This window comes from Lagopus leucura, unplaced genomic scaffold (genome assembly GCF_019238085.1).
Source record: "Lagopus leucura isolate 7727_CA_CO unplaced genomic scaffold, USGS_WTPT01 Super-Scaffold_1, whole genome shotgun sequence".
Taxonomy (NCBI): domain Eukaryota; kingdom Metazoa; phylum Chordata; class Aves; order Galliformes; family Phasianidae; genus Lagopus; species Lagopus leucura.
The window spans coordinates 32,506,542-32,530,870 of NW_024962250.1; the positions used below are offsets into that span (position 1 = coordinate 32,506,542).

The window sequence follows — 24,329 nt, forward strand, 5'->3', positions numbered from 1 at the left end:
TATTAGACCTGCTTTACTTTTGTGTCATATTTAAGTACGCTCCAGAGAAGTCAACTATGAAACTACAAGAGAATCTTTCTGCCCTCATTGTGGTGGCTGGACATCAGTTGCTTGGAGTAGCAATTGGGCTGGGAACAATGATATATTTTCAAGTCACTAACTGCAGAGTTTGCAAACTGCTCTTGATTGTATGTTACACGAATGTGTTTTCCTGTGATCTGTAATAGCTTGGGATGAGTTTTCAGGGTGATGAGAAAATATATGTTTAACGTAAATATAATATAAACTCAGTAAGATTGTGAGGTCGTGCTCCAAATCAGAATCTTATAGGTTCTTCAGAGTACATTCTAAGAAATTTTACTATTAACTTAAAAAAAAATTACTTCTTACCTGAGTCCACCATAAATGCTTACTGATAGATGCCACTTTCATGAGAACTTGTCTGTGTGAGAATTCCTAATAACTCTATATGTCAAAAATACAGGAAGCACAGAGGATGGTTAATGACCAGATGTGGGTTTGTGTCTGGATAACCTACTTCTATTTTTGCTAATTGATTGTTTGACACCACTGAAAAGGGAATTGTTAGACAATAAGCTTGCAAAGATTTTGCTTAGATAAAACTGAATTCATGATGGAAGGCTTGAAAATCTTGACTGTGGGTTGGAGTCTTAGCTGTCCATGGATTGATTGTATGAGGAGTCTTAGCTGTCCATAAATTCATAACTTCCATATTATGATTCTTCCTCTGTCCAAAAACTGACAATAATACATTTGCCCAAGAAGATATATGCTGCTTTTGCTTTTACATGCAACTAGTGGTAATAGTGTGTATTTCTCTCAGTCTAATACATTTCAGTGTAGGATTTGATACCTTAATCGCTAGTATTCTGCTATGAGCTCACAGAATCTTTCAGTGAACTTAAAATGCTTTCCACACGTTAGATTCTAAAGGGTGTGGACTTCCTTCCATGGAATTTAGACAGCATTGTGATACACACTGTCGGTTATTGGACCTGGACTAATACTTAGAGGTTAAATTCAGATGGCAAAATGAAGTCCTCAATATGAATGTGTGTGCCAGAAAGAAAGAGAATTACAGTACTACTGCAGGAGGAATATGGTTGTTTCAGGACAGATAATTGAGAGAAAACTGTTCATAAAAGCAGCCTTTAAAAATTGCTAAGTTCTAGCAGTGGCTTCATGAATTAATTATGTGGATTTTAAGGTAAAAGAAATCTAATGACTTCTGTGTGCTTTAGGGGACCTGTCTACATCTGTCTGTGTTAGGACTCATTGCACCAAATTTGGCATAATCCATCAAGTTCAGCATCCTGGTATTGCCAGTGATGAGTGTAGAAGGTACTCTAAAAAGTGAAGTCTTTTTTTTTTTTCTTTTAATCTGTGGATGGCAGTGCCATTCTGTCCACCTTCATGTTTGCCAGTTACTCATCTGTTTATGAGTTTTTACTTATGTGCATGGTGCATGGTTTTGTAAGTGCGTATATGAGATTTTTTTGGTTTTTTTCGGTTAACATACTGCCATAGGTTAGGCCAAGTACTTAGGGCAATGATTTCTACAAGTTGTTTATTTAATGGTAATAAGAAATTTTTTTAAATAAAAAAGTTTTCCTTTTTTGTTTTCATCTTTTATTTTTTATTTGCTCTGATAAGAGCACTCTTTAAAATTCTAGTGATCATGTCATGTTCAATTCCCCTTCTGGCCCCTGTCTCTATTCTTGCTTCAGGTACCTTTGGCAAATGTGTGGTTAGGTCTTCTCTTTAAACAATATATTCATCTGGTGGATGAATTCAGTTATTTAACCTTAATAACAAATTTCCTTTTCAAAAGATAGAGTTTCTGAAATGGATTTAATGTTATTTTCCAGAGTGGATGCAAGAATTTCTTTCCCTTCTTCCTCAAGGAACTGGCTGGCAGGTCTTTCAGATTCTCCTTTTGTTTGTAAGCAAATATATGGTGGGAAATGAAATGTTTCTATTAAACCCTTTACAAGTTCCATTTCTCATATATGTTATAGTGAAGTTGGACTTCCTGTCCTCAGAGCAGGAGCTTGCATCTTAGAACTGGAAGACGTGGACAAATGCCTAAGTACATTCAGTAAATGTAAATAGTAAATTCAGTAATTTTGGTGAAAAGCATGTGTCACAGATTCTCTTGTTTAGTAAAGGGATGTATGATTGAATTTAGCTTGGATTTTGAAGGAAACAGGGCTTTGTGAGCTGGTTCTGGTACACACTAATCTGTCAGAAGCATAGACATTTCCCTAAATGAGTTCAGTAGAAGTCTTGTGAGAATTGTTAACTTTGTAGAATACTGACCATGCGATTGCTGCTTTCCATCTCAGGAAAGGATGGGCAGCATCTGTATTGTGTCTATAAAAGTGAGCATATACAGATGTTTGCCAGCTGACCAGTCAGGGGTTATTGAAGAGATCTCAGAGGAGGCCAAGGAAATGCTGAATCTGTAGTGTTGTGAGAAATAAGAAAATTCAAAGCTTGGATAAATGAGACTTGTCTCTGTAGCTTCCAGAATACTTTCCCTGATGATGATGGAGTACTTGTGGATGATATAGGTTTTTGTTTTGTTTTGTTTTGTTTTTTTTTTTTGTGAAGCATGTAGGCCAATATTAAGTTTAAAATTGGTAATATATAGGAAATAAGTTTTGTATTTTATAATCAGATCATTTCAGTAGTTAAAGCAGTTTTTCACTGTACTTTTCACTTACGAAAATGAAGTGACAAATTCAGTTACATGCATGAGGAATTTCTGGGTGTTATTTCTGGTTATGTGGGTAGGGGTTTTTTGTTTAATTTGATACTCAGTATGGAATGAGAGATTTTACTGGGAGTAGAAGTGTAGTATTTGTGGTTCAGCTTAGCTATTAGGATGGCTTTATTTGTTAAAATACAGAGGAGGCAGGCTGTCAGATTACAGAGTTTGTCATTCAGAGCTGTTCATGTCAAGCTTCACTTGGACTGCTCAGCAAAAGGGAAGAGAGAATGTGTGTCATGTTCTCTCCGTAATGCCTACTCACTTGAAACTTTTCTCTAGCATTGCACGAAATGGGCCGCCAGAAAAACAGAGAATATAACCATGGTAGCAGAACGTATCTGTGAAGCTGCAAAAATGCAGCATATTTGCCTTTTTTTTTTTTTTTTTTTGTTCTTCTATCCTCCAAAGTTACATCCTTCACAGTCAAGGATGTCAGTGCTAAAAGCTCAGAGGGAATTTTGGCACACTAGCCCATGTTTCATAAAGACTCAAATCTGATAAATTTTGAGGAGATTGTGAGGTTCTGTGGTTATCAAGGGGATGTAAATTAATCCTCTATGGTATGTTTGCTTAAGTACATCTGTGGGAAGTTGACTTTCGAGGAAATTGGGCTTTGCAACTTATATCACACATGTTAGGTAAAAAGGCAGATGTTAGAGGAAGCCATTTGACCAAAAGGTAAAGGACACAATGATACCAATTCATTGTAAATTTTCCTAAATTTCAGTGGCATAGACAGGAGAATTTCAAGTCTGTTCTTTCACTGAGAAATGCCGTACCTTGATTTGAGCACTGAGTTTCCATGTTCTTTTGGTCAAAGTTTTAAAATACAAAAGAGATCGATTTCTTATGGAACAAATTTATTGTGTTTTTGAGTTTTTAACTCATTCCACTTGATGTTCTCAAAAAAAAAAAAAAAAAAAAAGGAGGGGTTGAGGTGGGGGAAGGGGAGAAACTAGGAGTCAATACTAAGACCTTACACAACCCAGCTTTTCTTTCTTTATAGCAAGAGCCTGAGACTCTCCCATCTAGAAAAGGCTGACGTTTCTTCTGTTAACAGTCTCAGGAAGTGAGAGTTCCAAGTCTCATCATCCCTAGTTTTTCTTGGAAGTCAGTTGACTATTGCTAGTTTTCACCTTTTTCAAAGGCAGGTTGGAGGTTGCTAGTTGATTGATGTCTATACTTTTAGAGTATCTTTATACAGCCTATCTCAGTTTTCCTTTTCATTCTGTGAAAGAGTAATTAATATGCTATTCATAGTCAAAATCAAACCTGCATCCCTGATGTGAAGGAATACTCTGAGGAAAATAGAGCATGAGGATGACATTTCCCTCATGGGAATATGATGTAATTCTTGCAGATTTAGTTGATGCAGTTTGATACTGCCTCCCACTGTCTGCTCTGCCATCTGTCAGATGTGAGAAGGCAGGACAGCACTTACGTATGCTCCTAAGCCTGCCAGCTAGTAGGTAATGTTACAGCATTATTTTAAACTGTGAATGGAGCTGATAAATGATAAGCAGTCACAATGGCAACAGGGAGGCATGCCTGCATGCTGCTTTTCCCAGAGTCCCACCACAGATGGAGGGAGTGGATTCCTCTGCAAAACAACATATTGAAACAGATCTAGCTTGATCTGTCAGAGCTTCTGGGTCATCTTGAAATGATGGTTAAATAAACTTGGATATTATTTAAAAGCAAAAGAACAATTAAAGAAAACCACCTTATAACACACTGAGAAGGGGATAAAGATGTGCATTTGGCTCCCGTATCATCTGAAAATTTGATAATTAGAGACTGATAGTGTGCTATGAAGAATAGAATTTAAGTGTAATTCTTGGGTAGACTTGTAGTTAGATTGTAAATAAACTCAAACTTGCAGAATTTAGGAACTGCATTAGACACTTGTTGAAAGTATAGGAACAACTCAGCTGATGAAGTAAATTATTTTGCATCCTCAGGACTTTCAGTTCAGTGCAATATCCAGTGGAGCAATCTTTCTTCTCTCTGGTTGTGGAAATACTCTACTGGCATGTTTGCTGAACCAAGTATTAGTGTTCTTGAAAAGGCTGTAAATGTTTCTGCTGTTCTTGATGTTGTAGCCTTTTGCAAATAATTCTTTTCTTGAGAGATCTGTTGTGTCTTCTGTGGTCAAACTTAAGAAATATATTCTCAGATTTCCTGTTAATACTTGCAAAAGGCCTCCTCCAATCTGTTGCAACCATCAGGTATCAGTAATAATATATAAGTAATCTCTTCCAGTATTTATGGTACACACTTAGAATGGAGTGTATGTATGCCTTGTGATGTTCCATGCAGCCAGCTGCAGCTGATCTGGTAAATCGTTTTGTGTATGTCATGGTCCTCCATTCAGCACAGCAAACATTCTCACTGTGAGCAAGCGTCTACCCAAATTTATTTTAGAATATCTTAGTATTTTTACAATGAACAAAATGATTTAATTTGTGCGTTTTAAAGCAGAGCTCTGTGCAGCATTAAAAAGTTTCTGAATGCAGCCTAATACACTCAATCATTATGAAAGGGAAGAATAGTATGCCACTGTTTTTTTATTTTGGCAATCTTGTCATTTCTGCAGTGTATTTAAGCTGCTGAGAATACTGAGGCATCTGTATCAAAGAATCAGCCTGAAGCAGTAGAGGTTGTTTAGGACCATAATTTGAATTGATCTATATATTCAAAAATTAGTTGAGAGTGCTGCTGCTTTGATACCAAATAAGCAAGCAGCAAAACAGAATAAGAAAGACTCTCTTGGATGCACTCACTAACAGACTGCTAAATAGATTGTTTTTCTATTTGCTCATCAGTTTGGTTGTTTCTTACAACATCTGCCCTACCTAATAATCTGGATTATAAGAGGAATTGAGGAATTAGTCTCTTTCAGTACTGACAGCCATAGCTGTCTTTATATTTACAGATGAAGGCTCTTTCTGGTTTTCTTACTGGCATACGCAGAAACCTGTTCCCTCCAACTTGCTCAGTAAGAGTTAGGATCAGTAGCTCCTCAGAAATGTAAGAATAGCCATTGAATCACAAGCTAGTTAGTCCTTTCCTGTCCACAAAGAAACTGGCTGTCATTTTAGGAGAACTGAGAGTATTGCGGACTTGTTAAATCTGTATTAAACCATTGTAACCTAAAGAGAGCCTACAAAGAGGAGGGGAATCAACTCTTTGAAAGGGTTGACAACTGCAGGACAAGGGGAAATGGTTTTAAGTTGAGGGAGGGCAGATTTAGGTTGGATGTCGGGGAAATTCTTTACAGAGAGAGTGGTGAGGTGCTGGAACAGCTGCCCAGAGAGGCTGTGGATGCCCCGTCCATCGCTGGAGGCCTACAAGGCCAGGTTGGATGGGGCCCTGGGCAGCCTGGTCTAGCATATAATGGGGAGGTTGGTGGTCCTGCATGTGGCAGGGGTTGGAGATTCGTGATCCTTGAGGTCCCTTCCAAACCTGGCCATTCTGTGACTCTGTAAGAAAGATCACTCTTGAGAATGTGTGCTAAAAATCACATGAGGCTTTTTTTGCCAACAAATGTGCTTTACTTTCATTTGTGATTGTGTATTTCATATATTAATGTAATTGTGATTATATCTGATTATGTGCATTTTACTACGTAACAAAAAAATTCAACATGCACTCAGTGGTGAGGTAAAGTACCTAGAAGAGGACATCATAAAGAAATACTACCTGTCACAATTTAAATTATTATTGCGAAATTATTAAACTGGAAGTAACTAGATTATTAATGCACAATTGACACAAGCACAGTCAGCACCCACCTTCGCTCTAGAATGTTTCTGACCTTGAGATGTAAGAGGTTCTCTAAAATTTTTTCCCTTCTAAGACTTCTGAGGGTTTTTTCTTTGTACTGGGACTTCAAAATCCTGTTCATTTTTAAGGGTCTTGTGGCCCCTGCTGTGGTTCGTGCATGTGTGCATCTAGGCAAGCACTTGGAGGCACAGAAATGATTTATATGTGTTTGCACACACCTTGAGAGATCCTTCCTTGAGGATGCTGAACTGCATGGTTAGATGGGCATGGCTTAAGAGAAGTGCCTCTAAGAGAGGAAGGTTGGAACTTGGTTTTCAGGTATTTCCACATCCGTATGCCTATGGTGTGAAGTGAAACTGGTAATAATTTACACAACAATATCAAGTAATCTTTGTTTTGTGTCTCTGGCTCTGACTTTTACTTTTGGAGGTTGCAAATTCTTTGCAGGTGTGTATATAAATATTTTATAAATGTTTGCTTGAGTGTTTAAAGTGTGTGCGTGTGTGTGTGTGTGTGTGTGTGAAGAGACAAAATAAGACATCCTGCCAATATGTTTGTACTTTAAAGAGTACCACATGGAAAACTGTACTCCAAGTTTAAAATCTTAAGAATAAATGTACTTCATTTTTCTCTAAATTACTGAGTTATCTAGTTTGCATTTCTCTCCAGATATTAACTAAGTAGGTTGTGCTAAGACTTTTCAGTCAAAATTGTCTTTGGAATCATTCATTTTCTTCAAAGTTCTTAAAGGAATGTGTGATTTCAGTTTGCAGTTAATATGTTTCGAACATTACCACCATCTTCCAATCCAACTGGAGCAGAGTTTGATCCAGAGGAAGATGAACCAACTTTAGAAGCTGCATGGCCTCATCTGCAGGTACCTTATGAAGCACAGGATGTCATCATCTAACAGAATTTTGACATTAAATTCATTCTTATTGATTCAAAATCATACAGGTTCTGTCTGTCTCCCTGGATCAGTTAATCCCTCTATGATGTTAAAATATGTCTTGAATTTACACTGATCTTTTCAGTGAATGTCAGTGTTTTGGAGGCTGAAGGTTTGCTGTTTCTTGTGGTCTGGATGTAACTGCTGTGATGAGCTTCAGTTTGTCACTGGTTTCTTTGACTCAGTTCTGTCTTTGTGAGGTGCTGTGACAAACATAGAACAAGTTTTAAAACACATACTTCTGGGCATGTTGAATATTAGATTATGTCATATGAGGAGAATCTAGCAGTGGAGCTCAGCAGAATTTCAGTGCAATTTAAAGAACATAACTTATACTGAATAAAAACATACTTCATGGAGAGGCCAGAAGCAAAGCTTTCATTGTGTGTTATGTAAATAAACATGTGTTGTACGAATATAAACAGTGCAATTTTGGGCAACTAATTAGTAATTTTGGTAATATGCTGGTCAAAATTCTTTGTTTATAAGACTAATGGTATTTTTTCGTTGGACTCTTTTTCAGCTTGTTTATGAATTTTTCTTAAGGTTTTTAGAATCTCCAGATTTCCAACCTAATATAGCTAAGAAATATATTGATCAGAAGTTTGTATTACAGGTAAGGTAACAATAACTTCTGGCTTCAAGCTCTATATTCACATTGTCTTGCGGAGCATTACATTCAATAAAATATATCTTTTCTTTTCCCTCTTTGCAGCTTTTAGAGCTCTTTGACAGTGAAGATCCCCGTGAAAGAGATTTTCTTAAAACAACTCTTCACAGAATATATGGGAAATTCTTAGGCCTGAGAGCTTACATCCGAAAACAAATTAATAATATATTTTATAGGTATGTCAGTGTCTTTGTCTTATGAGGCATTTGGTCAGATAAACAGCTAAATATGCTTCAAGATACTGTTAGCAGTCTTCAAATCTTAGTAACTTCATATCTAATACTACTACATCTAACAGTATTTGATGCTAACCTGAGAGATTTAAATTAGGGGAGCCTTGCATGCAGCATATATTTGGCAGCCAATATTTGAATTATGTTACTTGGTTGGGTGGTTTGGTATCTTTATCTGAGACCTTTCTCTTGTTGTGTAGTAGTATTCATACTGTAATAGCAGTTGATTTCTTTGTAATGCAGAAGTTGCAACCCTAATGGAGTGACAGAGAATTTGATTGGAGGAGCATATTTACTGGCTCTTCTTTCCTCAGACCTAAGATGTTCTGTTTGGAGTTGGTGGGAACTTTAGTTATTGTAGAATACGCTGTACTTTTTATACCCAGTCACCCAATCAAAAGATCTGACACAAAGAAAATTTAATTTGCAGTCTTTCCAAAGGGGTTTAGAAGTCTGTTTTAATTGCCTGTCATCAGGTGTGAAAGCAAGATTATGGTGCCTTTTTTGATCTTCTAGATTTTGTACACTTCTTTTCTACAAGTCATTACAATACTGTGTATCAGTTTTTACACATTTTCCAATGTTTCCATTTTTTTTCATCACGATTTTCTAATCAAAATGAACTTCTTTAACAAAACAGCAGAAAGCTTCTGCACACTGGCTACTATTTTATGAATGGCACCCAGAAGTACCAGCTGTAGAGTGAGTTTCACTTCTCAATTTGTGGTAGCAAGTGAGCCTTTAGAAGAGATGCAGAGGAGCTACTTTTAAAGCTAGTAAGCCTTCACTCTCCTGCAGACAACAGTTCTTGACTGGCTAGAGCCAGTATCTCCCAGGGAAAAAATACGTGTGTGTCTTTCAAATAAACTGGCAAACTTATTTCTATGTGCATAGGTTGTGTTATTTTTTACAGAAATGCATGGCTTTGTGTAATATCTGAACCAAGCAGTACAACAGTATCACAGCCTATTATAATTTATTTCTCAACTGTATTTTTACTTTCTGCTTCATGTTCTTTACTTTCAGCAGTAGTGGAAGTCTTTACTTCCACTGCTATTCTGGTGGGTGGCTTTTAAAATACTGAGAAACATTCTAGTTGTTATGTTGCATTTGTAATAGTTTCACAATCTCAGTAATAGTTCTCCATAGTTTTTTTTCAATCTGAAATTTATGTGACAGATGCACTGTAGAAGTGACCTTTCTCTACCAAATTTTAGGCTGGAAAGTTTATGGGGAAGAGTGAACAAAATGTCTCACTCATAATTCCTAAGTATTGCAGAAATAAGTAGAAATTTTTTGCTTTCAGAGGTAAACTTTTATGAATATGAGTACCAGGGAGGAAGGTTATTTAAACTTCTGTATTGAATTAGTGCATTGTGCATGACAAATTCTTAAAGAATGTGTAGAATTTTTCAAAATGTTTCCTTTTCATATACTTTTTTCCTCTAAATCTTCCTGCATAATCTTAATAAGATGCAGGAAATATCTGATCTTTATTTGTTCTGTAGTCACTGTCCAGAATTACATAAATTCTGTCCCCATGGTATGTTGATCTTTTTTTCTAAGGTAAAATATGTATATGTACGTATACAAATTAAGTTAGTATGTTCCTGCTTATGTTGGTGTGGTTTTTTTTTTTTTAAGATTTTTGTATCATTGCATTTAATTTTGCTTGAAATTGTTATCCTAAATTATATCAAGTGTATCTTTAAGGAGAAAAGAACAGTCATGTCTAACATTCTGGGTTAAAAGCAACTGTAATATGTTGGTCTATCAGAAGTTTTCAAATAGAAAATAATTTTCTACTAAATGAAATTAATAATACTTTCTAGTAAGTGAAAAAAAATCATTATTTTCAAAGTACCTGAGTTTGTGCATGGAACTTTCTTGACAAATTTATGCTTAAGCAATTGAGAAGACCATAAGAAAGATGATTGCCTGGTAAATTACAGTGTTCTTTCAGAAGAAAATGCACGAAAATGTGATTACTTTTGTTCATTGCTGAGCCTTTTGTGTGTACAGGAGTCTAATACCAAATAGCTTTTTAGCTCCATGAGTAGTAACTGCTCGAACACTTTGTGCTTGCATGGGCTGTAGAAGGTTGAGTCATGCCATTTGATTGTGCCAGATGTTCTGTTCTTTTAATATTTAAAGCGCTGTTTGCTGTGTTTTGCATTATTGAAATGACACAGAGTAGGATTGTTAAAGCTGAAGTGCATGCACTATTGTTAAATGGGAGTGAAAAGAGCAAGCGTGAAGGTTGAAGGCAGCTTAATGTGCTTGTGGAGTGTGCGGATCTTCTGGAGAGCAGGGCCTTCAAGAACACAGTGTGCCATTATGTTTAGAAAAGTTTCCAAGGCTGCTTGACTGTTTTCATTGGCTCCACAAAGTTTGTTTTCTGCTGTGCGATTCAAACCTGAGAGGTCAAGGCTATCTGCAGTGTTAGATGGTCATCTCAGTGGTAGATGTATTTCTCTGTTCAGTAGAAACTGAGTAAAACTTTTCATTTTTATTTTTAGGTTTATTTATGAAACAGAACATCACAATGGCATAGCAGAATTACTGGAAATATTGGGAAGGTAAGTTGTAGGTTTTGTCCAATTAAACTGTCTTGATCTTCATAGGAGACTTTAAATATTCAGCTGGGGATTGCCAGCGGTTGTGAGACAAGATGAAAATAGCTTCCTAGCATGTGGAGAAGCTTAACTTTGAATTTTGTATAAGAGTGCAGAAGCAGAGCAAAAACTTCAACTGCACAGCAGCATTTTTGGGATGTGATAAATTTTTTTATCATTTTAAGTTTCATTTTCTACATTATTATCCTTGTAATAAAGATAAGCTGCAAGGCAGCTGTAATTAAATGTAACTAGTGGTAATTTATTTAAGAATTCCTCTAACTTCACTAAATGTATAGCAAGTAAGCACGGAAAGAATGGGTTATAAATCCTCAGAAATCATCTGTTAATCTCCTTAAAGTGAACTTCAGTGATGTGTCTGACAGCCCTTGAATCTAAGTTGCACAACGTGAAGCTGCTAACTTAGTCAAAACTGGGGTTGTTATCAGTTGACTTCTCATCCTGAGATGCGAGCTCTTTAAAAAATATGTATGTAAATACACCTTAAAAGCGTTATTACTTTTACTTTACACGGTTTTTATATAATAAATTATAAGTTTCATGGCACTTAATTTTAGAATTAGAAGGCTATCTGCAATGTTAGATGGTCGTCTCAGTGGTAGATTGCTGATTTGTCTGTTCTGTTAAGTTGTATTCTTTAAAGAGCTTGATCAAAAACTCTGGTACGTGTTGAATCTATTTTTTTTTCTGCTGCATTGTGTTTTCCAAGAGAAAAAAAAAAAAAAGAAAAAAAGAAAAAAGCTATGAAATCAAGGATTTTCGTATATGCTGTGCAGTAGTGACTATTGGAATATTCTGAATAATTGCTTTTTTTTCTCCCTGACAGCATAATTAATGGATTTGCCTTACCATTAAAAGAAGAGCACAAAATATTCCTATTGAAGGTTTTGTTACCACTGCACAAAGTGAAATCACTCAGTGTTTACCATCCACAGGTAAGATTTGTTTGGTGGTTTTTTTTTTTTTAGATGACAAGAAGTGCAGAGGTCTGCTATGATGACCACCTTCTCTTCTCTCATGTACTCTACCTGACTGAGATGATCTGATCTTTATCTATTTCCCTTACTTCACAAGTAATAATTCTAAATCGTTGGATGACTTGCATTCCCATCAACAAAAGGCGTAGGCATGCCCATCTTTTATGATATGTCCTACTGAATGAAATGAGAAGGCACTTGGAATGGAAATTCTTGTTAGCAATCATCAAAAACAAGAAAGGAAATGGCCTAATCAACTGAACTTCCACGGATGAACAAACATTAGGAAACAACGCCTAGGCTGAACTTCAGACGTACAGCGAGTCTCACATTCAAAATTTCTGCTTCAGTGGGACTGCTGGCACTTAGGGTGAAAAAGATGTAGTAGTTGACTGTCCAGGCACAGATGCAAAGTAATAATTCTCAGAAGTGAAGTTGATAAATAATCTAGTCAGATCTTTGTATCTGCTTGAAACTGGTGCTCATAGTTTTTTTCCTATACAGAAAATCCTAAGTCTCGAAACTGTTCAGTGTATTTCTTTTTACTAACTTTGGTGATGAAGTTGAAAATGTTTTTAAATCAGTGTGGGATGGTGTTAGTAAGTAGAAAATAATTTAGAAAACAGAATTATGACTTCCAATTTTATGTTTGAAAAGAGGAACCGAGTTGAAATATTAACTTTTCAGCCTGTAGAATCCTCTAGGGAGACCTGAAGGGGTGCTGTGGGAAAGAAGAGGACAGACTCTTCAGCAGGATCTGTTGTGATAAGACATGGGGAAGTGGTTTCAAACTGAAGTGGGAGATTGAGACTGGATATAAACCCAGTTTTTTTTTTAATAATAAGGGTAATGAAGCACGGAAATGGGTTGCCCAGAGTTGTGGTGTGTGCCTTCTCCCAGGTGACATTCAGGGTCAGGCTGGATGGGGCTCTTGAGTGCTTGTGTGTGTGTGTGTGTGTGTGTGTGTGTGTGTGTGGTCTGTGTAGAGAGAGAGAGGGCGTTCAGGTCTTGCGAAGTGAGCAGCTTCTAGGCACGGACATTCTCAGTGAAGACACTTCAGATCGTTTGTAGCTATGTCAGCTAGAAATGATTTTTTAGGTTTTCACCTGTAGCCTAGATAGAGCCCACTGAGAAAAACTTTGCTATTCTCCCAGTGGACTTTGTGAAGATAGATGTGCTTCATACATAGTGCTTTCTTCGTATTCATTATTTCCAAGGTATCTACAAGGTTTTTTTCTTCGTAACGAAGAGCTGAAATAAAGCAATAATTTGCAGATCATTTGATCACCAAGAATAGGTGTAAATTCCTTCTTACCATGCAAGAATCTTATTTAGGAAAGATTCTAGCCATTTCCTTATGGGTAAGAGAGGAGAGTTTAACTTCCTTTGTAAAGCAAGTGATACAATTGTGCAGGTTATTCCTTTTCCAGCAGGAGCTAATTCAACCTTTGCAGTGTTGGCTTCTGAGTGGGCATTTGCTTCAATGAAATTATGAGATTTATTTTATTAAAGTGAGCAATTATTTTTGTATAAAGGTGAGATTCTAGGTTGTTTCTTTAATTAAAAATAATAAAGCAAAAACTATGTACAAACAAGCAGAGCATTTGAGCAAAGATGTAATAGATGCGATTGATATTGCACTACTTTGTGGAAGAAGTCTGATTTCACGTTGAATATTTCCTAGAGTATTAATAGTGTAAGTTCTTCCTAATTCTGTAGATTGGATCTTCCTAGAAAGCGAAAGCAGCATGCAAGTATTGTTTCAGGTGATAACTTTATGCAAACCTTCCATAACGTGAGGTAATTGTTACGCTTGTGCATATCCTTGTTAGAGAATAACAGTGGGAAATATCTCCAAATTTAAGTGTTTTTTCTTCCTCATTATTGGTATCTTTGTACACTGGAATCACGCAGATCTCCTAATATATGCTAGAAAAAATCAGGTTGATTAAACTTATATTTTTTTTCTTATTTTCTGATAAAAATGTATCAGTTGTATTTAGTGATCTACTGAGTAATGGGAGAAGAATAAATCATAATGGGGGGAGGAACTTTTGTTCAGCCATTCTTCCTTTTCTGTTCTTTCTTGAGAGATTGTATTGAAAGTTCCTTCATATTATAACTAGGAGAGAAGATGAGAATAGAATTGAGAAATTTGAGAAAAAGGGTTAGAGCATATTTGCTCTTCTGTTGTTTAAATTGTCTTCCAAATCTTTGTAAAATTACAGAAGTACTGTTGTTTTATCTGAATTCAGTAACATTCCCTGGTTAAGCTGCTGATTTCAGTGTGTTCCATTTCACAAGAAGTGTTAACAAAATATTTTCTTTGATTGTAGCTGGCATACTGTGTAGTTCAGTTTTTAGAGAAGGACAGCACGCTTACAGAACCAGTAAGTTTATTTTGCCTTTATTATATATTTTGGGGAGACTGATGTCCTTTTTATCAGTGAACTGTTTAAGGATGCTTAGAGAACAAAGTATTGATAGGTAATTATTTTTATTAGGAAGAATCAGATATATAACCATTTGACATATCAAATGGGTATCTTTCTCTACAATGTTGAAAATGATTTAATAGTTTTCAAGGTATATCTTTTAGGAGCAAAATTGAGTATACTCTGCTTATTTTGTTCTGGTTGACTCTCCATGAAACAGCTGATCCAAAAGCAGTTTAGTCAGATATTTACTTGCCTGAACTGTGCTCTGTTGTGAGGCTGATACTGTGCTGGCACACAGATTTCTGGCACACATAGCTACATACTGATGCAAGACTTTTGAGTCAGATCCTGTTCTCCTTTAGAATCAGATACTAACCTTGGAACATAAACAAAAACAGACTTTTGTCTGGCTGCACATAGCTGCATACCTAGATGAATATTTTTAATTATCTGAAATTGTGTATAGTGTTTTCTATCATTAGTCCAACACATTTAATTGCAAAGTAGTGATCAGTGAATGGGTGCTTCTGCACTGAACCATATCTGAACCCTGCTGTTATATGGGACAAATATTTGAGGGTTTTTTTCTGTTCAACTGTTTTTTCTGTTCATCAGACATGTTAATGAGATGTAATTACTTTGTCATGTACTAACTTACAAAAATTTTGTTCATTTTGCTCCTACAGGTTGTAATGGCACTGCTGAAATACTGGCCAAAGACTCACAGTCCAAAAGAAGTCATGTTTTTAAATGAATTAGAAGAAATTTTAGATGTTATTGAACCATCTGAATTTGTAAAAGTTATGGAGCCTCTTTTCAGACAGCTAGCCAAATGTGTGTCCAGTCCACACTTTCAGGTCTGTCCTTAAAAAATGTGCAATGCAGTGAGGATTTTTACAAAGCGAATTTGCTGTTATTCACCATACTTCTTTTACAGCTTCAGTTGTTACAGAAAGTCTTAACATCTATGGCAAAATTGGGAGATCCAAAAGTTAGCCTTATTGTCTCTTTTCGAGTGTGCAGTACTAGAGTTTATTTTTGATGATCCACTTAAATATTATTCTTAGCAGCTTACAATTGTGGTGTACACAGAAGTTACCTGAAACTTAGCAGTATGTAATGCTTGCATTTCACTTCTTGAAATTGAATTCTACAGATACATTTTCTTGCAGAAGAGCATTTCTTGGGCTGTTTGAATGGTTTGAATCGTGTCCTTGTTAAGGAAAAAGCAGTTTTCCTTTCTCCATCAGTTCCATCAGTAGCTTCTAGTTATGCTACAAAAATCCGAATCTCATTTACAGCTTTTCTTACCTGTTACATGTTTTTGCCAAATATTTGCTTTTTAAAAGATTGTTTGAAGAAGTGTTTCTTTTTTCTGTGTCATCTTAGGTTGCAGAGCGTGCATTATACTACTGGAATAATGAGTATATTATGAGTTTAATTAGTGATAATGCAGCGAAGATTTTACCCATCATGTTTCCATCTCTATACCGGAATTCAAAGACACATTGGAACAAGTAAGAAACATTTGTACAAATAAAATTTTGTGCTTTTTTTTTTTTTTTTTGGTCTAGCTTAGCCTTGAAAATAGCTCAAATCCTGTCTTTGGGAAGTTTTAAATGTGTTGAGGTTTTTATTATATGTCATTGGGGCTGCAGAGTAAAAAGATTACTGTTGTCAAAATGTTGATTTTGAACATTATAAGCAATATAAGCAAAAATTCTAAGCAAGTCTTTTTTCCATTACATAAAAAACAATGTTTTAGTACATGTAATCCATGGCATTTTTATTAATGTGAGGAAAATTTGTTGTTAATCTCTAATCTGGATATTTCTGAAGACTAACTGATTTTTTGATCTCTAACTTCTTTGCTCATTTGCATTTCTTCTGAATTCTAGTGCAGTATGTTTTAGACTGGGTCATTTTATTTCCTTTCCTTCTCTTGTTTTTTCCCCCTTTGTGTTTTGTTTTCTTTCTCCATTGACTGTTTTCACTTTTTCCCCCCACTATAACATAGTACTTGCACATGAAAACAGTCCTGGTCAGCTCCTTTCTGCAGCTGTTCCATTGTAAAGGGCCTCTTTGTTTCTGCTGTGGTGCAACTGCTGGAATGATGAAAGCATCCACAGTCTAGTGCTGGCCATGAACTGAGGTCTGGTTAGCCAAGCACGCATACTGCATCTACCTCTAAACACAGAAAAAGAAAGGAAGATAAAGTGATGTTAGCGGTTGATAATTATCGCTGGATGTAAGCAGTAACAAATAATGTGCTTACAAATGAAATTTTGGTTCAGTGATGCAACTGCATATAGTAAACATGGATTGTTGTCAGTTATTTTTCTGGCTTTCAAGAACATGCATTCGTTTTGATTTGAGCAGAAGTGGTGCTACCCAGTACAGCTGCACTCCCACTTGCAACTCACTTGTGTTACAAAGTAATCACTTAACCGATTGCTTGCTGTGTGGTTTTGATGATCAGCAGATTATGCACCAGAATTTGTAAAATACTCTGTAAAAATAAGTGCTTCATAAGGCAGATATTTGTCATTGTTGTTTTCCACATCACTTTTCTAATGCTTTTCCAAAGAGTCCTGGCATAACTGTGTTGAACTAAGTGCTGTTGCTGTGTGGCAGTTGCCAAAATGAATAATGTCTTCTCTGGGCTCCTTATAATCACTCTGTCAGTTGCCAGTAAGTTACTTATTTCAAAAACTGTAACGCTATCTTGCATTTTCTTTAACAACTGAGCTTGATTAAGGTCAGACAGTCATTTCAAACCCAGTCCTCTTGGTATACACAGTATTAAAAAATGAAGTTCATGAAAAATATACGTGACAAGTAGTACTATAGAGTAAGTGAAATGGTAACTTTAGTACTTGCGTTGGCCCTTTGGAGGGTAAACTGAAACTTCCGCTAACTAGTGTTGTTTCCATTTGTTCTGAAATGATGTGATTTTCCAGTTATGTAGGCTATTGGCTTCTGTTCACCAGAAAAAATAGATTTCAAAGTTTAAAGTACTCTGAGTTTCAACCAGAAGTTTTACTTATAGGACAATACATGGCTTGATATACAATGCTCTGAAACTCTTCATGGAGATGAACCAAAAACTGTTCGATGACTGCACACAGCAATTTAAAGCAGAAAAACTGAAGTAAGTTTTCATGTCAGTGTCTGTCTGTTCTTGAATAATTTGTTCAGAGTGCTTTCGCTCTGAAAAACTATGTCTCTACTGGGAAGTTGTACCCACTTGATTACAGTACAACAGTCTCAAAATTTGCTTGGTAAAAGTTCTCATTACACGTGAACTGTAGAATCTTCAGAATGGGGTACTTCCTGTAGTCTTTGGCCCAATGCTGCTGCATATCACCTTTCTTAAAACTAGTTTTTGGAAAAGGATACTGCTTATCATGGAGGCCCACTGTTAATGATCTGCTGAAGAGCTTGGTTGACATCCTCTGTTTATTTTTTGCATGCTGTATTTACCCAGTGTTATTTTCTCATGTTATCACTCAGTCCTTCCCAAAACACTTTTCCAGTATTTTTGACATTGCATTGTATGCGCATGTGTGCCTGTTGTTCTGGAAATAATCCAAGATAAAGTTGTCACTCTGTTATAATGCACTGTTTGCCAGAAGAATCCTGATGACTTACTGTAGTCCTGCACAGGCCACTGAAAGAGAGCAGGAAACTAGAAGCTAGAATTTTTTCTGCTAAATGCCCAAAAATGAAGCTAAATTTTGTGCTCATGAATTTACTTTTCATAAACCTGCTATTCCTCTGGACCTCAAAATTATTTAATAGATTGGAAATAGAAGTCAAATGTGTGAATCATTCGGTGCTTACCTTAGAAACTGGGAGCATGATTAAAAAGCAGATATTAAAAATATCTGGATTTCAATTTGATTTTTACTTTCTAAGTGACCAAGAATTCCCTCAGACAATGTTTCAAATTCTGAACCTGAATTAAAACAATATTTTGGAAGTAATGTAAATTTCTAATGTAGATAATCTTACTTAAATTTTGAAGCTGCTTGTTATAATTCAAGTAGAAATTAACTTGTAGTATTGCATATATTTTCTTATGTGGACAAAAAGTGAATATTTATTTTTTTGAAAGAACAGACTGTGTGAATCTCTTATATCAAATGAGTAGAAGTCCTTTTATTAAATCTGAAATCAATCGTTCCTCCTTTTTCCTGTTTGTTTAGTTGGTTGGTTTTGGTTGTGGCTGTTTCGTGACATTTTATTTGAATGTGAACTGAGGCAGACGGTGCTAAGGGTGACATCAGAGCAAAACGAAATTCTTTACCACAATAGAGCTTAGATGGAGAGGGAATTCTACCCCACTCTAAGCTTAACTTAATGAAGTGCTGCAGGCAAGTTGTGTGTAGGCTTGAATTATAATTGCTGAGATTTAAGCCAGGATCAGCTACTCCATGTGTTGAAGCCTGAAAGTTTTTTTGTTTTTGTTTTTTTTTTTAAGCACTGTTGATCTAAAAACCCTTTCACAACTCTACCACCTTTCAAACAGTTTGTTCAGGCCTGTACATGAGGCAGTTTATTAGGGTAGGAAAAACCAATAACTTAAATTTGAAAAAAATCAGGTATACAGAAAGAAACCTTACTTCTGAAGTATCATTTCTTGTGACTCCATTGAATGATTTATTGTGTTTTTTTGATTGTTATGTTTTGTTTTGTTTCATGTCTCTATTTGTGTACAATTCAAAATATCTCTGGGTTTTTTCTCTTGTTTAAACTGTCACCCAAGCCACTGAGATGACAGTAAGAATCCATGTAACAGTTCAATTTTTTTTTCCCTTTGAGTTACAATAATTTTTAAGTGTACAATTAGCAAAGATTAGCTCGTTAGCTGGTTGCTTCATGAGAGGATTGGGTTTGTTTTTTTTCTTTTTAATGCTGCTTTGGGATCATGAAATTGATACAAATTGTAATGCCAACATGAAATGGGTTTTTTGGACGCTAAACTGAAATGGGCGTTGCCAAACAATTTATTCTTCTAGTGATGTTTCTTTTAATGTTAAAGAAAATACACAAGTTGTGATACAGGATTCACCAAGCTTCTTTTGCCATTTTTGCTTTGAAATTTTTTTCAGAGAGAAGCTAAAATTGAAGGAACGGGAAGAAGCATGGGTTAAAATAGAAAATCTAGCCAAATCAAATCCCCAGGTATTTAGAAAAGATTAACATAAGATGTTCATGTTTTAATACTTTAGCTTTGTTAAATATCAGTGGGGGAAACAGGTCTGACTGGTCATGGAAATAAAACAATTTCATTAATTGTATTATGAAAGATATACAATAAAAGTACTTTAAAATTTGTAACCTTTCTCTTGTGCAAGTAGTTCTTTAATAAGAAAAAAGGTTTCTGAAAAATATGATGTGAAGTACTTTTTCCTTTTCTTATAATAGGAGATTTACTGTATTGCGGTTTGAAAAGTTATTGTGCAAAATTATGGAAACAGAGAGATGCCATAATTGGTTTCTCTTTGAAAGCTGTTTTGCACACAGTATATTACAAAAGAGATCTTTCTGCAAACTGTGAGTTATGACTGCTCAGTTTTCCTCTGTGTCAAATGAATTAAACTAAAATTGTACGTTCTTGTCTACTGCATTTGTTCTCATATTTGCTATGGGTTAGTCACTTGGTGAATGTGCACATCAGATTCTTACTGAAAAGGAATTGTCCTGTCAAGTATCTGTGAGCTGACATGATTAAAATATTGATAAAGAAAATTTCCTTTAGAGTGCTTATCTTGACATCATGGGAGAAGGTGATGATTCAGCCTGAATTCCCCTCACCCACTCTCATTTCTTGGAGAATGCCGCTTCTCTTTTTATTTATTCATTCATTTTCTGAAAGTCTTTTTCCTTATCGCAGTCACTGATTTGCTGTTGTAGGCAAAAAAACAAAAACCCATTTGTATTACTTCTCAGCAAGTAGATTATTGCAGCAAGCAACTTACTGTGCTGTGTCTTTGCAGCAGCTTAGCTTGAGTGGTAGAAGAGTGAACAATGATAAAAGGAAGCAGGACACTTTATGATCTCATTGGTGTTCTAAAACCAAGTATGGGGTCATATTTTTCCTAAGGAGAAGGAATTTCATAAATGTTTTTTCCCCTTAGAGCATTTCTACCAGGGAGCAGTTACTAAACTGCTCAAATAAAAAATGTTAAAAATCAGAGTATGCCTAACAATAGAAGAGTCAAACGAGTTTTAGAAAAGCCTTGTGCTTGAAAGTAGTGGTTGTCTGTCACTGACACAACGTTCTCTAATGTCATACAAAAGACTTGGTTCAAGAGTGCTTGCTAGAGATGGTCATTTGCTGTCACAAATGGTGAACTGCGCCTGTCTAAATAAATGAATAGACTCGTGGTAGTAAAATCTACAGTTCTGAAGTATAAGATTGCTAGTTTTTGCAATTCTTGTCATTCAGTGTGCTTTCTGAAGCTGGGTAGCACAGCCTGTATACCATATATTCTGCATAGCCTGCTTGAAGAGAGGTGATAATGACAAGTGATTTAAAATGATTAATTTGAACACTGCAGTCTATATAATGGATTTTAGCAATTCCCCCTTCCACCCTGAATTTATTAACACTCCCTTAATTTTTAGTTACTAACAGTTCTTGTTGTTCAGAGCTATTCCTGACTTTGCATAACAGAATACACTTTAAAATTTTAGATCTTGATATTACAACCCCTGCTGATTAGATTTCTTTATTATCTTATATATATGATGTTACTGGCACAGATACTAAAATATCTATGAAGACAAATAGATGAGAAAGTGTGCTTATAAATGAGTTTTTATTTAAAGACCACTTAAGCCTCACTGGAGTTAAATGAAACTTAACCTATTGATAAACTATTGAGATTATTGAACAGCAAGTTTCAGATACTATGAGTGTTTTCACATAATCTTTTTAATTCCCAAAGCACTTGTATGGCTGCTTTATTAAAATTTTCTGTCCTATGTAAGTACTTAACTTTAAAGGTTTTTGTCTTTAGTAACTTAATCTTTTAAACTGTGTATTTTCTTTTATAAATGCAAAATTGCACCAGCAATAAAAATCATTGTGCTGTCACACTGTTCTTAAATCACTAGACAGAAATCACTAGACAGTGTATTAGGGAGTCTTCAGCTGCCAAAAATTGGCAAAATATGAATATGCTTTAAAATTAAGTCTCAGATAAAGTGTAATTGTTCAATGGGACATGTATGCCAGAATGGAAACACTGGAGTTCCATTTTTCTCCATCTTTTACGTGCACTTAGGAAAAAAATTATTCCTTGGTACCTGGAAGCATAAGATGTTGAAGCTAATCTCCAATAATTGCAGCATTAAGGTGCTCTAAATCACTCTTAGTATTTAGTTACTGCTATTCAGAATGATTATTTTAACCCTTTGCATTTTATTAGTACCCAACGTATAGTGACACGAGCTTGCTGAACAGTCCAGTTGCAATGGAAACAGATGGGCCTTTAATTGAAGATTTGCAGATGCTGAAAAAGACAGTGAAAGAAGAGGCTTGTCAGGTAAGGTTATGTGAAGATAATAAAGTACCCTTTACAAATTGTATTAACAAATGATAAATCTGGCAGTTGCTCTTAATTCTGGATTTTTTTGGTTAATTCCAGAGATAAACTAGCTATGTTTTCATCTCTTTAACTTTTGTGTCTTGCAATAAGAAACTTCATTAGAGCTGCTACTTTAAAGTGATAATAGAGCAGCAAGGAATATGGTGTTACATTTCTCATGTCTAGGGATCTGATGAAAACCTCTTGAGATATTCTACAAAAGATTTCATTTCCTTTCAACTTAGAAATTAGCTGAGTCATAGCAGAAGCAACGCTTTTCCCCTAAGCAGAATTAAAAATGTATAAATCTCTTAACTACGCAACAGTTTTGTCTTTAATAAGGAGAACTTATAAAATAGTGAGATACTAGGGATTACATTTCTTTTATCTGTTATTCACAATTTTGGCTAAAGCCTACAGTGTTTTGACAAAACTTGTGAGGTGTCCACCGTGTAAATTTCCTTGCCTACACACATAGGCTGTCTTTCCCAATTCACGGTCTGGTAACCTTCCATTACCTACAAAAAGACAAGGAGACTCAAGGCCATTCTAGTTAGTTAAAGACAGAAGACTATTAGTGATCTCCAGGTGTTTTTTTAATTAACTTAAGTGGAAGCAGAGTCCCAACATTAGAACTAGAGCTTTGGAGAACTATTTGAACTGGGAACTAATGGAAAGTGATGGGGAGACAGGGAGCAAGCACTACAGTATTACTCAGATATCTGGTAAAATATCAATAGTCTGAGTACCTCTATATACAGCAAAGTTTAAGATCAGAGCAGTGATGTCAAGGTGAGGGATTGAGATCAGAGATAAAGTCTGTTAATTTGAATGAAAATATCAAACAAGAAACTTAATTACAATAAACATAATGTGGACTTTACCTCTTTCATTACTTAAAATTCCATTAATTAAACAACTAAAATTATTCTGCAATACTGTATTTCATCTATTCTAAGAAATATGTGATTTTGAATTCAGTAGGTTGAAGTTAATAATAATAAACCTCTAAGTTATACTCTGTGATGGCTACCTTTTAAACATTCGTTTCTGAAGCAGTTTGCAGTAAAAGCTAATGGAAAAGAAAAAAGTGGTAAAATTAAGTTTTGGAGTTGTTGAGAACTGTTTAAGTGTTCTTTAACCATCTCCCCAGGTGCATGCTTTCCTGCATTTCTCCATTAGAAGAGGGTACAAGAAGTAAATGAAATGATTAAGAGCTCTAAACCCATTTCTCAAAGATAAAGATTCTGTCTTAAATGGGTGAATAGGACAGTTTGAAACTGGAGTTGGAAAAACAACAAAAAACCACAAACCCATAAACTTACAGAAATCTCTAAATATGAAGCCTGCAAGGAGATTGATCATTGGCTCATGGGATAAGAAAAGGACTGAGGGGCTGTGGGGTACTGTGGACAGCAGGCTAGGTATGCAGTGGCATTTGTGATTGCAGACTGGAGAGAGACTTACTTATCCCTTGCTCAAGTACCAAAGGAAACTGATGCTAAAACAAGCTAAACTGGCTTGCCAGGAAAAAAAAAGTCAGCATGAAGGGTTTGTGTGGGTTTTTTTTTTTTTTGTTTGTTTGTTTGTTTGTTTGTTTAAGTCAAAAATAAAAGATCAGAAGTGAGGAACAGTGTAAAGACGGGTCGGCTGAGGAAGGTCTACCAGCAGCTGTTTTTCTTGCCCAGATTGCGAGCGTAGTGAATAGTCTGGTATGATACAACTTGATCAGTGCTTTAATAACTTACTGAAGATGCTTGTGAAAAAACAAAAGGCAAAGTAAAAGCTGCTTGGTTTTTATAAGGGCCATAAATTATTTTTAAGGGTAGAATTCCTTTTATAAGGCTGTTTAGGGAACAAAGGTGGAGGAAAAATAAAAATTATTTTTCCCAATGAGAAGAATGAAAGAGCAGCATGTCAGATTTATCAGGAAAGAATTATAGCATTCACTACAGGGGAGGAACGTGAATCTGAAATGACGCCATTTGCAGATTACAACTGTGTGGCTTAACAGAAATTGTATGGAGTGAAAAATTTCAGTGCAGATCTAATGAGCTCAAATGTATGTGAAGTGTAACAGCTTGGGAAGAGGAGCTGGGGGCAGGGGGGTGAAAAGAATATTTGCAGAAAGGAATTACTGACCTTGTGTTCCTTCATAGACTGAGTATAATTTAAAGAAAAAGAATAAATATTGATTAACAACCAAATTGGGGTAGATTAGAAGGACGTAGAGACTGCAAGAAAATGC

At 35.7% G+C, this 24,329-nt stretch overlaps 1 protein-coding gene across 5 annotated transcripts in view; it reads left to right on the plus strand.

The window, feature by feature from the left end:
- Positions 1–24,329, plus strand: part of PPP2R5C (protein phosphatase 2 regulatory subunit B'gamma) — a 73,231-nt gene that overhangs the window by 45,780 nt on the left and 3,122 nt on the right. For 3 of the 5 annotated variants that reach the window (XM_042879314.1, XM_042879553.1, XM_042879467.1), the window contains 11 exons: positions 7,347–7,457; positions 8,053–8,145; positions 8,245–8,375; positions 10,952–11,011; positions 11,895–12,003; positions 14,382–14,435; positions 15,170–15,340; positions 15,873–16,000; positions 17,533–17,634; positions 19,598–19,670; positions 21,923–22,039. In XM_042879314.1, coding sequence (XP_042735248.1) covers positions 7,347–7,457; positions 8,053–8,145; positions 8,245–8,375; positions 10,952–11,011; positions 11,895–12,003; positions 14,382–14,435; positions 15,170–15,340; positions 15,873–16,000; positions 17,533–17,634; positions 19,598–19,670; positions 21,923–22,039 — 1,149 coding nt within the window. Of the gene's footprint in view, positions 1–7,346; positions 7,458–8,052; positions 8,146–8,244; positions 8,376–10,951; positions 11,012–11,894; positions 12,004–14,381; positions 14,436–15,169; positions 15,341–15,872; positions 16,001–17,532; positions 17,635–19,597; positions 19,827–21,922; positions 22,040–24,329 lie in introns of those variants that run through there. The other 2 variants (XM_042879394.1, XM_042879639.1) reach the window with 2 other exon arrangements.